The sequence below is a fragment of the Rhineura floridana genome, chromosome 9 (genome assembly GCF_030035675.1).
Source record: "Rhineura floridana isolate rRhiFlo1 chromosome 9, rRhiFlo1.hap2, whole genome shotgun sequence".
Classification (NCBI taxonomy): domain Eukaryota; kingdom Metazoa; phylum Chordata; class Lepidosauria; order Squamata; family Rhineuridae; genus Rhineura; species Rhineura floridana.
In genome coordinates, this window is record NC_084488.1 from 108,910,729 (window position 1) to 108,925,247 (window position 14,519).

The 14,519-nt window shown below is 42.2% G+C and overlaps 1 protein-coding gene across 20 annotated transcripts in view; it reads left to right on the forward strand.

Moving 5' to 3' along the window:
- The window catches only part of SEC31A (SEC31 homolog A, COPII coat complex component), an 83,640-nt gene that overhangs the window by 19,673 nt on the left and 49,448 nt on the right, over positions 1 to 14,519 (forward strand). For 19 of the 20 annotated variants that reach the window (XM_061583167.1, XM_061583168.1, XM_061583181.1 and 16 more), the window contains 7 exons: positions 3,071 to 3,153; positions 3,865 to 3,988; positions 6,396 to 6,594; positions 6,703 to 6,798; positions 12,375 to 12,515; positions 13,725 to 13,867; positions 14,064 to 14,163. In XM_061583167.1, the coding sequence (XP_061439151.1) occupies positions 3,071 to 3,153; positions 3,865 to 3,988; positions 6,396 to 6,594; positions 6,703 to 6,798; positions 12,375 to 12,515; positions 13,725 to 13,867; positions 14,064 to 14,163 (886 nt within the window). The remainder of the gene's footprint in view (positions 1 to 3,070; positions 3,154 to 3,864; positions 3,989 to 6,395; positions 6,595 to 6,702; positions 6,799 to 12,374; positions 12,516 to 13,724; positions 13,868 to 14,063; positions 14,164 to 14,519) is intronic. The other variant, XM_061583173.1, reaches the window with a different exon arrangement.

The window sequence follows — 14,519 nt, forward strand, 5'->3', positions numbered from 1 at the left end:
AAGACTCATCAGAGATCTAAAGTAACACCATAGCCTCTTACTACTGCCTTCCTCAAAACTTTGTTTTGTTTTGCATAATGAATCATGTAGCTTTCTATCTTGAACTCCTGGTTTTGAATGAAGCTGCTGGTGAGGAGGATAGCAAAGAAATGTAATTCCAACTAGTGCTGTGTGAGGATGAGATGCGCATATTGGATTATGTTCAACTAAGTCCTACTCAGAGTAGATGCATTGAAATGAATAACGTCTATTAACTTTAGTGGGTCTACTGTAAGTAGGAGTAGTATTGAATGCCACTGATTATTTTTTATATGAGAGATGTGCCATAGGCCCCATCTCACAATTTTCCTGAGTCTTTGTGCACTGTGCCTATCTCTAGACACGCCTTGGAGCACAGGCAATAGAATAGCTGGGACAGAGCGCAGGTTGCCCTGCTGAGTGGACCAAGTATCGGGGCTCTGCATACTGCACCCCTTGACTAGAGGAGGTAGAGCAGGGATGAGGAGTCTGTGACCCTCCAGCTGTTTTTGGACTCCAGCTCCCAGGCAACCGGGCTAATGGTCAGAGATGATGGGAATTGAAGTTCAACAATATTTGGAAGGCTGCAGGTTCCCTATCCCTATACTAGGTCAGCGGTGGGGAACCTTTCTGGCTCCATGGGTCAGATCCTTGTCAAGATCAGCCTTGTGGGCCAAATTTGACAGGTGTGTGGGACCATGCGCCTATAAATCGCATGATGTCACAGTGACGTCATGTGCATGGTGCTTTGAAGTGGTGACTTCAAAGCACTATGCAAGGTGCTGCTCAACAAGACTTCCCCCAACATCCTTTTAGCAGGGAATCACAAGCAAGTTTGCATTGAATCCACTGCTAAAATGATGTGAAAAATGGCCCTTGTTGCAGAAGATTCTCATGCACACCCCTTCCTGATTCAGGGAGGGGTTAGCATGGAATCCTCTGCTAAAATGATGGGGGGGACCTCCATTTTAGGAGGGGATTGTGATGCAAAACCCTTCTTGAATCAGGAAGGGATTTGCATGGAATCCTGCTGAACTTAGCAGGATTTAACCCCTGCTCATCAGCTGATGAATGGGGGTTAAATCCTGCTCAGTTTGGCTGCACTATCTTGTTTGCTGTGCTCATCACATGACATCATGAGTGATGATGGCAGATAGATATGGTTTTGGGGGGAAATAGCCTTGTCGGCCAATGTGGACCCTCCTGGCAGGTCGAGATTGGCCCAGGGGCTCGAGGGTCCCCATCCCTGCTCTAGGTGCTTAGATTAAGGCTGCAGTCATATAGTGAGTTACCTTGGAGTAAGTCTCATTAAGAGGATTTACTCTGAGTAGACAATATAGGATTGCCCTGTAAATTTTGCCCTGTTGGCTTTAGGCTGCAGTTGAATAATAATAATTAATATTTCTTAATTTTTATTATTTATCTGTTCATTGCTTTTCATACAAGTGTTTCAAAGTGACTTACAATGTACAAACAGAAATAACAAGAAACATTAAATCAATCAAATGAAAACTATTGTCAAGCCGCTCATTGACATGACCTCCCCCAACTGGCTTTGCTTAATCTGTTCGATGGTAATAACACAGATTTAAAACATAAAGATATGTTTAGGCATTTACTGACAGCAGCCTGACTAACCTTAGCGAGGTTTTGGGGGGATCTTCCTGGAGCCACAGCTGTCTATTGGCACAAGAAAATCTGACAACTGGCAGCGGCAGAAAAAATCTCCTGTAGATTAAAGGTATTATGGGGTCAAGAAAAAATGATTATTTTATAAGGGAATGGTACAATTTTATTTGCTTTGTAAATTATGAAACTAATAAAATGCCCCCGTGCAGTTTGTGCATATATGGATGACAATGTATTGCAACAATTGTTAGGGATTAGTTTAAGTGATTGTGCTTTAGGTCACATGAAACTTGCTTCGTACATTTCATCTAATTGATCAAGACACAATACAGCCCAACTCCCCAGCACACAACACACAGATTGCTATAATGCAGTTACTACCGCCACTACTTCCCTGAATATTTACCAATACTTACTGTGTTCTATGATTTTTCTGGGCTTTTTATTTGTCATTATATGAAGATATCAGATAGGGATTTTGGATTCTGAAATTTGAATGAGGAGTGTGACTTTCTTTGAACCCTTACCTGTGTATTTAGCAGGAGCATTGCGAGTCTGATCAGTGCTCCTCTGGTGTCACTGTATATTTTCTTTCTGAATTTTTAAAATTTTTTTTTAAAAAAGAAAGATTAAAACCAAATATAAGAGCATCAACAAAACAAGAACCAAAAATGCTTATCCATTAGATATATACAAAAAAGGATATATCTAGTTCACCCCAGTAAAAGGAGGAACACAAAAAGAGCCCCAAAAATAACTAATTACTCTCCAAATTAAGGGCCAAAGGCCTGGCTAATTAAGTAAAAGGCATTTTTTGCCTGGCACCTAAAAACAGACCATGATGGGTGGGGGAGCCTATGATGGTGCCAAGCACCACTTGCTGGTGAGAGCGTTCTGCAGCCACCAGCATTTTCTGTCAATTCCACTAATCTGTATTCTACCATTTTAAAAAACGTTGCTGAATACAGTAGGGCCCACTCATACGGCGGGTTCCGGACCCCTGCCGAAAAGCGAATACTGCCGAAAAGCGGCTCATTGAATAGAATGGTGTGCAACGCCCGAAAACCACCATAAAAGAGGAACAAGCGTCGTATGAGTGGGGCTTTAGTCTAATTGCATCTAATTGAAACCGCCACATTAGCGAAGCGCCATAAAGTGGGGCCCTACTGTATTCTGAGGACCACTTTGATACAAACACGGTGTTTATTTTTTAATTCCAGTCAGCCATATTCGAATATTTTTCCTCCCTTGTTGAACAGCTTTAGTTTAAGAGCAGAGTGCGTCAGGCCTTCATTTTCTTTCAGCTCTTCACCTTTTCCTTGAGCGATGTTGTTTGTCTCTTGCTGTAAACTGCCCAGAGAACTTTGGCTATGGGGCGGTATATAAATGTAATAAATAAATAATAAATATCATCCTCTCTCAGCAGGATGAAGCTGAAAGAGATAGACCGTACTGCCATGCAGGCGTGGAGTCCATCGCACCATCATCCCATTTACCTGGCTACTGGTAAGGTAACAGTCCATTGCAGTGTGAAAATATCTAGAATGGGTTGGATCCTGTGAGCAGAACTCTGCTCACGGTGTGCTTCTGCTGGAGGAGAGAGTGGCTTTTGCTAGCTTTGCTAGCTTTTTGCTGGTTCCTCCTCCCCTTTGCCGCCCTCTTGTGCCCCCAGAAAAGTGTGGGAGGTATCATGGGGTGGCTGCAGGGAGAAGGGTGAATCAGTGAAAGTCTCCCTTTCCCTCTCTCTCCCCACAATTTGGAATTCCTACTTTTTTACCTGTTGCATTTATTTCCTTTTTCTCATACTGTCGGTTATAATTGTGTGTGTGTGTGAATACTAACTTTTCAAAGTGATTGACCAGCTGACATTTGTTAAAGCCTGGTCTTGGATGGTATTGTGTGTTTCTTGTTTATTAGGTGATGACTCCTTGATACGCTGTGCAGGTTCTTGCTTAATATTCTACTCTCCGGTACACTCTCGGGGTGGGTTGGTTTCTTGCTATGTCTGGGTGTTTTTTCTTTCTTCCTGTACTCTTGAAATTTTCAATAAAATTATTTTTTAAAAACCTGATGAGGATGTGTTTGTGTGTTTAAAAATAGATTTAAAAAATAAGATTAGTTTTTGAGTCTCCCCTTAAATGTGCAGAATTATTTTGGGCTTCACAAGTGTCAGGTATGCGGCATGTCAGTGGTCAGCCATTGCATGTTTCTCTGCAGGTACTTCTGCTCAGCAGTTAGACGCAACCTTCAGTACCAATGCTTCCCTGGAAATATTTGAACTTGACTTGACTGACCCGTCCCTGGACATGAAGTCCTGCGCCACATTCTCCTCCACTCATAGGTAGGTGCAGACTTCGAAAACTACCTGTCTGCTTCTGATAACTGGAGCACATGTCAGTGAAAAGGTCAAGATGCGAGTGTTAGCAGTTACGGGCTACAGCGTTCAAGATCTGGAGGCTTTTCTTCCAGATCACTCGTGTTGCAGTAAAGCAGCCTTTTTCAAACTGGTGCCCTCCAAATGTTGTTGGACTACAACTCCCATCAGCCCCAGCCAGCCAGATTGGGTGCATTGTGTGAGTGGCATGCATCCAGTCCCAAGGACCTTTGCTTGCAAGAAAGCACGCGGCTTCATTGCCACACCACTGAGCGTTTGGGTGTATCTCTGCAATGGCGGCCCTCTATGCTGGCCCAGAGTATGGAAAGGGTCATGCCAAATCAAGCTGCAGCAGAGAGGGACCTACACAGAGCTGGATCCAGCAGTCCCTACTGCTTCTCCTGTCCTTGAGAGGGAGAAGGAAGACATCTGCAAGAGCAACATACATACGAGTATAATAGTTGGATCGGGTAGACAGACTGTATTGCTCTGGCTGGCTCCATTCTCCCTCTCAACTCCCTGGCCTCCTAAGCACAAGGGGAACAACAGGAGCCATAGCAGATTTTGGCTTTGAACTCCCATCAGCCCAACCCAGCGTGGCCCAATGTCCATGATGATGGGAGCTGTAGTCCAGCAATATCTGGAATGTCATTTTCCTTATCCCTGGGCTACAGATACTATTGCAGCCTTTCCCAACCTTTGGGTCCCCAGATGTTGCTGGACTACAATTCCCATCATTCCTGACCGTTGGCCATGCTGGCTGGTGCTGGTGAGAGTTATAGTCCAACAAAATGAGCAAAATGTTGGGAAAGGCTGGTCTAGTCCACTGGACTGTGTATAGGGGAAGGGTGATAGCTCAGTGGTAGAGCATCTGCTTTGCATGCAGAAGGTCCCAGGTTCAATCCCCGGCATCTCCAGTTAGGGCTTGTAGTGTAGTGTAGACAATACTTAGCTAGATAGACCAGTGGTCTGATTGTGTATACAGCAGCTTCCAACGTTCGTTCATTTATTTATTTATTATTACATTTATGTTGTTATGTGCCTCCAAGTCGATTATGACTTATGGCAACCCTATGAATCAGTGACCTCCAAGAGCATCTGTCATGAACCACCTTGTTCAGATCTTGTAAGTTCAGGTCTGTGGCTTCCTTTATGCAATCAATCCATATCCCACCTTTACTCCAAGGAGCTCAAGTGTCGTACATGGTTCTCCTCCCTCTCCATGTTATCCTCACAACAGCCCTGTGAAGTAGATTAGGCTGAGAGACTGCAACTTGCCCCAGGCCACCTAGCAAGCTTTGTGGCTGAGTTAGGATTCTCCCAGGTCCTAGTCCCAACATTTTAACCACTACTGGCTGGCTGTCATCAGATGTGTTCCTGTGGGGTGTGCTGAGGCTCCTGGTCCTGCCGAAAAACTTGGATTGTGTCCTTTATTTGTAAAAGTGATCCTGAATTCCTTCCTTGTTCTTACTGTATTGCTTTCAGCTGGAACTAGAATTGTCCTGAGCGTACATTCAGCTTTAGCAGAACTTGCCCTCAGCTGACAGTGGCTGGTTTTCATGGCATGACCATGTCCATAGAAGCAAGAAGCACCCCTCCTAAGGAGTCAAAACCTTTCCATTGACTTTCGGCCGAGTCCATGAATTTGTCCCGGTGGATACAATGTCAGATGGGAGACACTGAGCTTCCGTCGACAACTTGTATTGTCACTGGAGGTGCCGGGCTTGCTTACTTAGGACCGTTGTATTGAATTATTTTGTCACAAGTAGGTTGGATTTCTCCTTCACACAAAAAAAATTAAACCAAAATGCTACAATCCTGTGCTACAATCTTGTGAGAATTGAAAGGTTTTCAATATAAATTATATGGCCTTCTGGCTTGCAGATCAAACTGCTTTTCAGTTCTCATTCATTTGTCTTATTTATTTATTATCTATTTTGTGTCTTGCATTTATATCCCACCTCCAAGGAGCTCAGGGTGGCTCTCTTCTCTGCATTTCATCCTCACAACAGCCTTGTGAGGTAGGTTAGGCTGAGAGACAGTGACTGGCCTGAGGTCACCCAGTGAGCTTCATGGCTGAGTGGGGATTCAAACCCTGGTCTCTCAGGTCATAGTCCTACACCCTAACCTTTACACCACACTGGTTCTCTTGATGACAACCCTGTGAGGTAGGTAAAGCCACACAGTTTGTTTCATGTCTGAGTGGGAATTTGGATCGTCACCTGCCGTCATTTATAGTGCTGTAGCCCCTGCTCTACAGCCATCAATCCATGAGGAAAGATGAACCTCCATTAGCAGGGTGATTGGACTGATGAGGAGAATTGTGTGTCTCCAAATAACTTTTCTTTCTCACCTCCTTAAAATTATTTTGCAGGTATCACAAACTGATATGGGGTCCTCACAAAATGGCATCCGATGGGAATCTTTCAGGTGTACTTATTGCTGGTGGTGAAAATGGAAACATCATTTTGTATGACCCAGCTAAAATACTAGCAGGCGAAAGTGAAGTTGTGATTGCACAGAAAGACAAACACACAGGGCCTGTAAGAGCTCTGGATGTCAACCTATTTCAGGTTAGAGCTTTTTTTCTGCATGTTATTCATAGTGCATAATATGAGAGCACTTTAGATGATATTCAGTCCTTATTGCATGCATCTGAGTGTGCGCGCTCTCATTTACAGACAAACCTCGTAGCCTCTGGTGCAAATGAGTCTGAGATCTACATCTGGGACTTGAACAACTTTGCAACACCTATGACACCAGGAGCCAAGACTCAGGTACAAGACACGTAATTTACCCAGCTCTTAAACCGTTTGATTAATAGGTGAGAGAAAGAGGACTTTTATCAGCTTACCATCTGCTTATGATCAGAGATGGGGAATCTGTAGTCCTCCTGGAGTCCTCGGACTCCAACTCCTGTCAGCCCCAGTCAGCATGGCCAGTGGTCAGGGATGATGGGAGTTGGAGTCCAGCAACATCTGGAATGCTGCAGGTTCCCCACCCCTCCTTATAATACTTTTGGAAACTTTTTGTAAGGGAAAATCCCAGAATCCTGTAAAGCTTTTTGAGAAACATCTAGTTGTGTGACGATACCTCTTTTTAAAATTAGTTTTATTAATTTTAAATTAATAAAAATTAGCTGTATTAATTTCCAAAAGCAATAAGATGAAAAGTGCTTGGATGCCTTAGAGATGGACAGATTAAGCCTAAGGGGCAACAGCCTATTTTATCGGATATACGATAGGCTGAAATTATTATTTATTAAATGTCTATTCTGCCCTTCCTCCTGAAGATGCTCAGGGTGGCAAACATATCAACAAAACAATTAAACAATAAAAAGAAAAACATTCTAAAACACAGTTACAGTTTAAAACATTCTTTTATCAGTGATCTTAGGGTTGTCAGAAACAAGTCCCCTTCTGCCATCAGCTGCTAGTTAAAAAAGAATGCTTTCAAATTCCTTCTGAAAATCAGTAGTGATGGACACAAATACATCTTACTGAGGAAGGCATTCCGCAAATGGATAGCCACCACTGAAAAAGCCCTGAAAATTGTGGTTTGGGGGCAGTATTTATGTGTAAAATGAGTTGAAACTGAAGTACTATGGAGGAACAACGTTGAATTGAGAACTAATGTAATAGGAACAATAATAAGAATTTTTAATTTTGTTTACTATATCTATATCTTGGTTAGTATTGCGTAACTACACTAAACTAGTACAGTAGGGCCCCGCTTTACGGTGTTCCGCTGATGCGGCGGCTTTCAAGCGGCAAATTCCCTGTTTTAAAGCCGATTTTGCTGTTTTGCGACGTTTTAGCATCATTTTTTCGCGACGTGGCCCATTATAGTCTATGGGGCCCCGCTTTACGGCGGGAGCCTGGTCCCTAACCCGCTGTATTAGCGGGGCCCTACTGTAGAGGCTTATATAATGGAGAATGCATAGTATTTATATGCTCCTAGATTTTCAGGCTTTGGTATTTTAGAACGTATGGATGAATACACAGAGGGAACATATGTAAGCAATGTGTCATATTTCAAATGTTACTTCATATATATTTAAAATGTATAATTGAAGATATAAATGTATATGGAAATTATCAAATTAAAAAAATAAAAGGAATTTAAAAAATGCATCCACTATTCATTTGGTAAGGTGATCCTGGAAAATTATACAGTTACCAGTAGGTTCCTTTTTTATGTACAGTAAATAACTTTAAATTGATTTGATTTCTTAATTGTAAACTGAAAAATATTTTTTTTAATTGATTACGCTGCTCTTCTCTAACAAGAGCCTTGCAAAAATGTTGTGTTGCCCTCTGTAGTGGTTTCGACAAAAGCAACCCCACATTGACAGGCTTGAATTGCCCGCCAGCTAACAAGCAGTGACTACACGTTGCACTTTTCTTCAACTTTGGGTGTGCCAAGTTCCTGCACAGCCAAGTCTAATAAACCATTGTTGTTATGTGCCTTCAAGTCAATTATGACTTATGGCGACCCTATGAATCTGCAACTTCCAATAGCATCTGTTATAAACCACCCTGTTCAGATCTTGTAAGTTCAGGTCTGTAGCTTCCTTTAAGGAATCAATCCATCTCTTGTTTGGTCTTCCTCTTTTTCTACTCCCTTCTGTTTTTCCCAGCATTATTGTATTTTCTAGTGAATCGTGTCTTCTCATGATGTGTCCAAAGTATGATAACTTCAGTTTTATCATTTTAGCTTCTAATGATAGTTCTGGTTTAATTTGTTCTAACACCCAATTATTTGTCTTTTTCATGGTCCATGGCATCTGCAAAGCTCTCCTCCAACACCACATTTCACATGAGTTGATTTTTCTCTTACACGCTTTTTTCACTGTCCAACTTTCACATCCATACATAGAGATCAGGAATACCATGGTCTGAATGATCTTGACTTTGGTGTTCAGTGACACAACTTTGCATTTAAGGATCATTTCTAGTTCTCTCATAGCTGCCCTCCCCAGTCTTAGCCTTCTTCTTATTTCTTGACTATTGTCTCCATTTTGGTTAATGACTGTGTCAAGGTATTGATAATCCTTGACAAGTTCAATGTCCTCGTTGTCAACTTTAACGTTACATAAATCTTCTGTTGTCATTACTTTAGTCTTGATGTTCAGCTGTAGTCCTGCTTTTGTGCTTTTAACTTTCATCAGCATTTGTTTCAAATCATTACTGGTTTCTGCTAGTAGTATGGTATTGTCTGCATATCTTAAATTATTGATATTTCTCCCTCCAATTTTCACACCTCCTTCACCTTGGTCCAATCCCGCTTTCCGTATGATATGTTCTGCATATAAACAAATAGGGTGATAAAATACACCCCTGTCTCACACCCTTTCCGATGGGGAACCAATCGGTTTCTTCATATTCTGTCCTTACAGTAGCTTTTTGTCCAGAGTATAGGTTGTGCATCAGGAGAATCAGATGTTGTGGCACCCCCATTTCTTTTAAAGCATTCCATAGTTTTTCATGATCTACACCAGCCTTTCCCAACCAGTGTGCCTCCAGGTGTTGTTGGACCACAACTCCCATCAGCCTCAGCCAGCATTGCCAATGGTCAGGAAAGATGGGAGTTGTGGTCCAACAACATCTGGAGGCACACTAGTTGGGAAAGGCTGATCTACACAGTCAAAGGCTTTGCTGTAATCTGTAAAGCACAGGGTGATTTTCTTCTGAAATTCCTTGGTCCATTCCATTATCCAATGTATGCTTGCGATATGATCTCTGGTACCTCTTCCTTTTCTAAATCCAGCTTGGACATCTGGCATTTCTCACTCCATATGTGGTAAGAACCTTTGTTGTAGAATATTGAGCATTACTTTACTTGCATGGGATATTAAGGCAATAGTTCGATAATTACTGCATTCCCTTGGATCCCCTTTCTTTTTAATTGGAATATATATTGAACACTTCCAGTCTGTGGGCCGTTGTTTAGTTTTCCATATTTGTTGACAAATTTTTGTCAAAATTTGGACAGATTCAGTCTCAGTAACTTGTAGCAACTCTATTGGAATGGCATTTGTTCCTGGTGATTTGTTTCTTCCAAGTATTTTAAGAGCAGCTTTCACCTCACATTCTAAAATTTCTAGTTCTTCCTCATACAGTTGCTGCGTGAATGAATCTGTCATCGTCATCTCTTTTATAGAGTTCTTCAGTGTATTGTTTCCATCTTCCTTTTATTTCATCTCGGTCAGTCAATGTGTTCCTCTGTTGATTATTCAACATCCCTACTCTTCATTTGAATTTCCCTTTAATTTCTCTAATCTTTTGGAATAGGGCTCTTGTTCTACCTTTTTTTGTTGTCCTCTTCTATTTCTATACAATAACTATAGTAATAGTTCTCTTTGTCCCTACATACTAAAAAAGGTAAAAGGTGTCCCTGCACTTGTAGTGCGAGTCGTTTCCGACTCTTAGGGTGACGTCTTGCAACGTTTATTAGGCAGACCATATATATGGGGGGGGGATTGCCAGTTCCGTCCCCGGCCTTTCTTTACCCCCCAGCATATGCCGGGTACTCATTTTACCGACCACAGATGGATGGAAGGCTGAGTGGACCTCGACTGCTTTTACCGGAGATTCGACTTCCTCCTTTTGTTGGAATCGAACTCCGGCCGGGAGCAGAGCTTCGGCTGCGTTACCGCCTCTTACCACTCTGCGCCACGGAGGATCTTCCTTACATACTAGTCACTGTATTATTGCATTTAGGGTTCTGACTGTGTTTCTGTCTCCTTTTGCTTTCCTTCTTTCTTTAACGATTTTAAGAGTTTCGTCAGTCATCCATTGAGGTCTTTCTCTCTTTTTAACTAGAGGTATTGTCTTTCTGCATTCTTCCCTGATAATGTCTCAGACTTCGATCTATAGTTCTTCTGGTTCTCTCTCAACTAAGTTTAAAGCCTCAAATCTGTTCCTTATTTGATCTTTATATGCTTCTGGGATGTTATTTAAATTGTATTTTGGCATTATGATTGCTTTGTTGTTGTTCTTTAGCTTTACTCTGATTTTCGATATTACCAGTTCATGATCTGTACCGCAGTCTGCTCCTCGTCTTGTTTTCGCAGAAAGTATGGAACTTCTCCATCTTCTGCTACCTATTATATAATCAATTTGATTCCTATCACCTTCATTTGGTGATGTCCATGTGTACAGTCGTCTTTTTGGTTGCTCAAAAAATGTGTTTGCAAGAAACAAATTATTGGCTTCACAGAATTCAATAAGTCTTTCTCCTGCTTCATTTCTAACTCCTAAGCCCCATTTTCCCACAATTTCTAGTTCTTCTTTGTTCCCTACTTTTGCATTCCAGTCCCCCATGATTATCAGCACATCTTGTTTTGGTGTGTGATCAATTTCTTTCTGTACTTTTGTGTAAAATCTCTCTTCCTTCTTCTGTGTTCGCCATTGGAGCATAGACTTGGATGATCGTTATGTTAATAAGTTTCCCGTTTAATCTCATTGATATCACTCGCTCAGACCTTGTGTTGTAGCTCCTAATTGCTTTTGCTATATCACTTCTCACTATTAAAGCAACCCCATTTCTTCTTAATTTCTCCTTTCCTCTATAAAATAATTTGTGGTTGCCTGATTGAAAACGTACCATTCCCGTCCATTTTAATTCACTCATGCCAAGTATTGTAATATTGATGCGTTCCATTTCTGACTTGACAATTTATAACTTTCCTTGGTTCATGCTTCCATGTTCCTATTGTGTATGTCGTACTATTCCGGACTCTCTTTTCGCATCTGTGTGCATCAGTGTCTGGGCTTCCTTTTGGCTTTGACCCAGTTGCTTCATTGGTCACAGCTCTACTTGTACTTGCCTGTTGTTCTTTCCCAGTAGCTCGGTGAGTGCCATCCGACCAGGGGGTCTCATCTTCCAGCACTATGTTGTGTTGCATTTTGGATTCCTTGTTCATAGGGTTTTCATGGTAAGAGGTATTCAGAGGTGGTTTACCATTGCCTTCCTCTGAGTTTGGCTGCATCTTAGTCTGGTGTCTCAGCTTTGACCATTCTGCCTTGGGTGCCCCTGCTAGGAATCTAGCCTCTTGGTCTAGACTCCTGACGTCATTGCTCTCAGCTTCTTCGACACTCTCAGACCCCCTCACCACATTAAGGTGTGCATCCTAGAGGAGGCTTATAAACCATGAGAAAACATAATTACAAAATGTAATATAACTCAATAGCTTCTTTAATATTGTCTTTGAAATAGGCTAGCAAGCCTGCCTGTTTTGTGAAGATCTCACTAATAAGAAAAGTCTATCTGATGTTGCATACTTCTGTGATGCAGAATGAGAGTCTGGGATGTGGAGATCGATTATCAGTATGTGTTTTGTTTCCAACAGCCTCCTGAAGACATCAGCTGTATTGCATGGAACAGGCAAGTCCAGCACATCTTGGCATCTGCAAGCCCCAGTGGCCGAGCTACAGTGTGGGATCTCAGGAAAAATGAGCCTATCATCAAAGTCAGCGACCATAGTAACCGGGTAATGATTTAGCCACGTTGTTGTAGATGGTCACCATAGTCAAATATTTTTGAAGCTTAAGATGGGTTCAACACAGCCACTTGGCTGAAGATTTTTTTCACACGGTGAAGGAGTGGGCGTGTCCCCCCCACCTTCGCCATGCACATGGGGTGGGGGACCTCAGCTTGGGAGCCAAACGTGGCCATCCAAGTCCCTCTGTCTCACCATTGGGACTTTTCCCAGGCCACACCTCTTCCCCCTCTACACTCGCTCTGCTACCGTGAGTGTTTTTGCTTGGCTGGAATATGTCCTGGAACTCTTACGATTTCTCTTGCTTGTCTAGATGGAGGATAGAGAGGGGGATGTGAGTGTGTGTAGAAACTTACCTTGGTACGCTAGGCTAAATTTAGATTGAGTCCTCTGACCGCTTTTGCCACTGGCCCTACCCAGCACTGGCACGTGTCCCCCCAAGTTGCCCAAGAGATAGTGCAGCCCTTGAACTGATTTTTTTTTCCTGACTTAACAGTATGAATAGTTTTATTATTTTATGCTGCCTTTGGGAGAGGTAACGCAGAAAGGCTGATTCAGAATGATAAAAATTAATGAAGACTCCATGTGTAGGTCTAAATGCACAATCTTTCTGCTCCCCCCCTTTTTTTTCCAGGGGAAGGAATCCTGTAAGTTGGGCCTATCCACATTTGACCCAGTGTGCGGAGTATCCGTGTTATGTTACATGCACGGAGAGGATTTGTGCATGCTTGCTCCTGCCACCTTTGGCCTGTTCATTGTGTGAGCCCGCCCTTTGATAAATACAGTGTGGATTAGCCACATACTTCCCCAGAGAACAATTCCTTCAGAACTGAATTTACAGAAGAATTATATTAAAGACAAGCAGGACCTGCAACAAAAAGTTGCAGTGTATCCTCCTTCTTACCAAGAATTCTCCTGTTCAGCCAGCTGTTTCGTCAAGCCTGGCATAATACTGCACCTAGTATAGGGATATGTCCATGCCTTACTTGTGTGGTATGTGAGCATGTGGTTTGGGAGCAGCCAACCACATGGGCAAAAGCTTTTATATTTTCCCAGACCAGCATGGAAGCAGTCGTAGAGGTAGACATACCTGTACTGATAAGGGACTTGGCAAAGGGAGGTCTTGGATATAAAAAAGAGGGGTGGGTTCTTTTAAGCCTGTTTTATGTTTCTAGCTGAGCACTGGTTGTACAATTTCAGATGCACTGCTCAGGGCTGGCTTGGCATCCTGATGTTGCTACACAAATGGTTTTGGCTTCAGAAGATGACAGGCTGCCTGTAATCCAGATGTGGGACCTTAGATTTGCATCTTCGCCACTTCGTGTACTGGAAAGCCATGCAAGGTACAAGTTTTTCATCTCACAAATCTTGCTGGCAGGGTGGTTGCAGGGGATGGGTGAGGAGACTGTATTGGCAGATGTTGAAAATATAAAATACATTCCCCTTTACTATTGCAGGCATGTGAGTTAATGCTGCAGACACTTTGTTTTTGTTTTTTAACTTTTAAAATGGTTTTATTTGTTGCATCTTTTTCCATAGGGGTATTTTGACCATAGCTTGGAGTATGGCAGATCCGGAATTGTTGCTGAGTTGTGGGAAAGATTCTAAAATTCTTTGTTCCAATCCAAACACGGGAGAGGTACTGCTTGAAAGTTTTGTTTATGAGGTTTTGGAACGGAGAGGTGTTTCTTGTTTGAGTAGCGCAAAAAGAGTGCACTAACTTTGCACTTGAATCAGCACACCTAGACAGTGTTAGCCTTTGTGTCCAAACAAACTTTCTGTATACAGCCTTTTTTATTTTCATGTCCTCAGTGAAAAATAAAAATGTCATCCTTATAAGAATGATGCTTCTTAAAATGTTGACTGCTGTCTGTGGACTGGTGTGTGTATGTTTAAAAACCCATTCCTGTAGTTTAAATTGGTGAACTGACATTTTGTTTTGACTTCTGATGGGGGAGAAGGAGGAGGAGGAATGGCTGCTTGTTTAAATGGTTC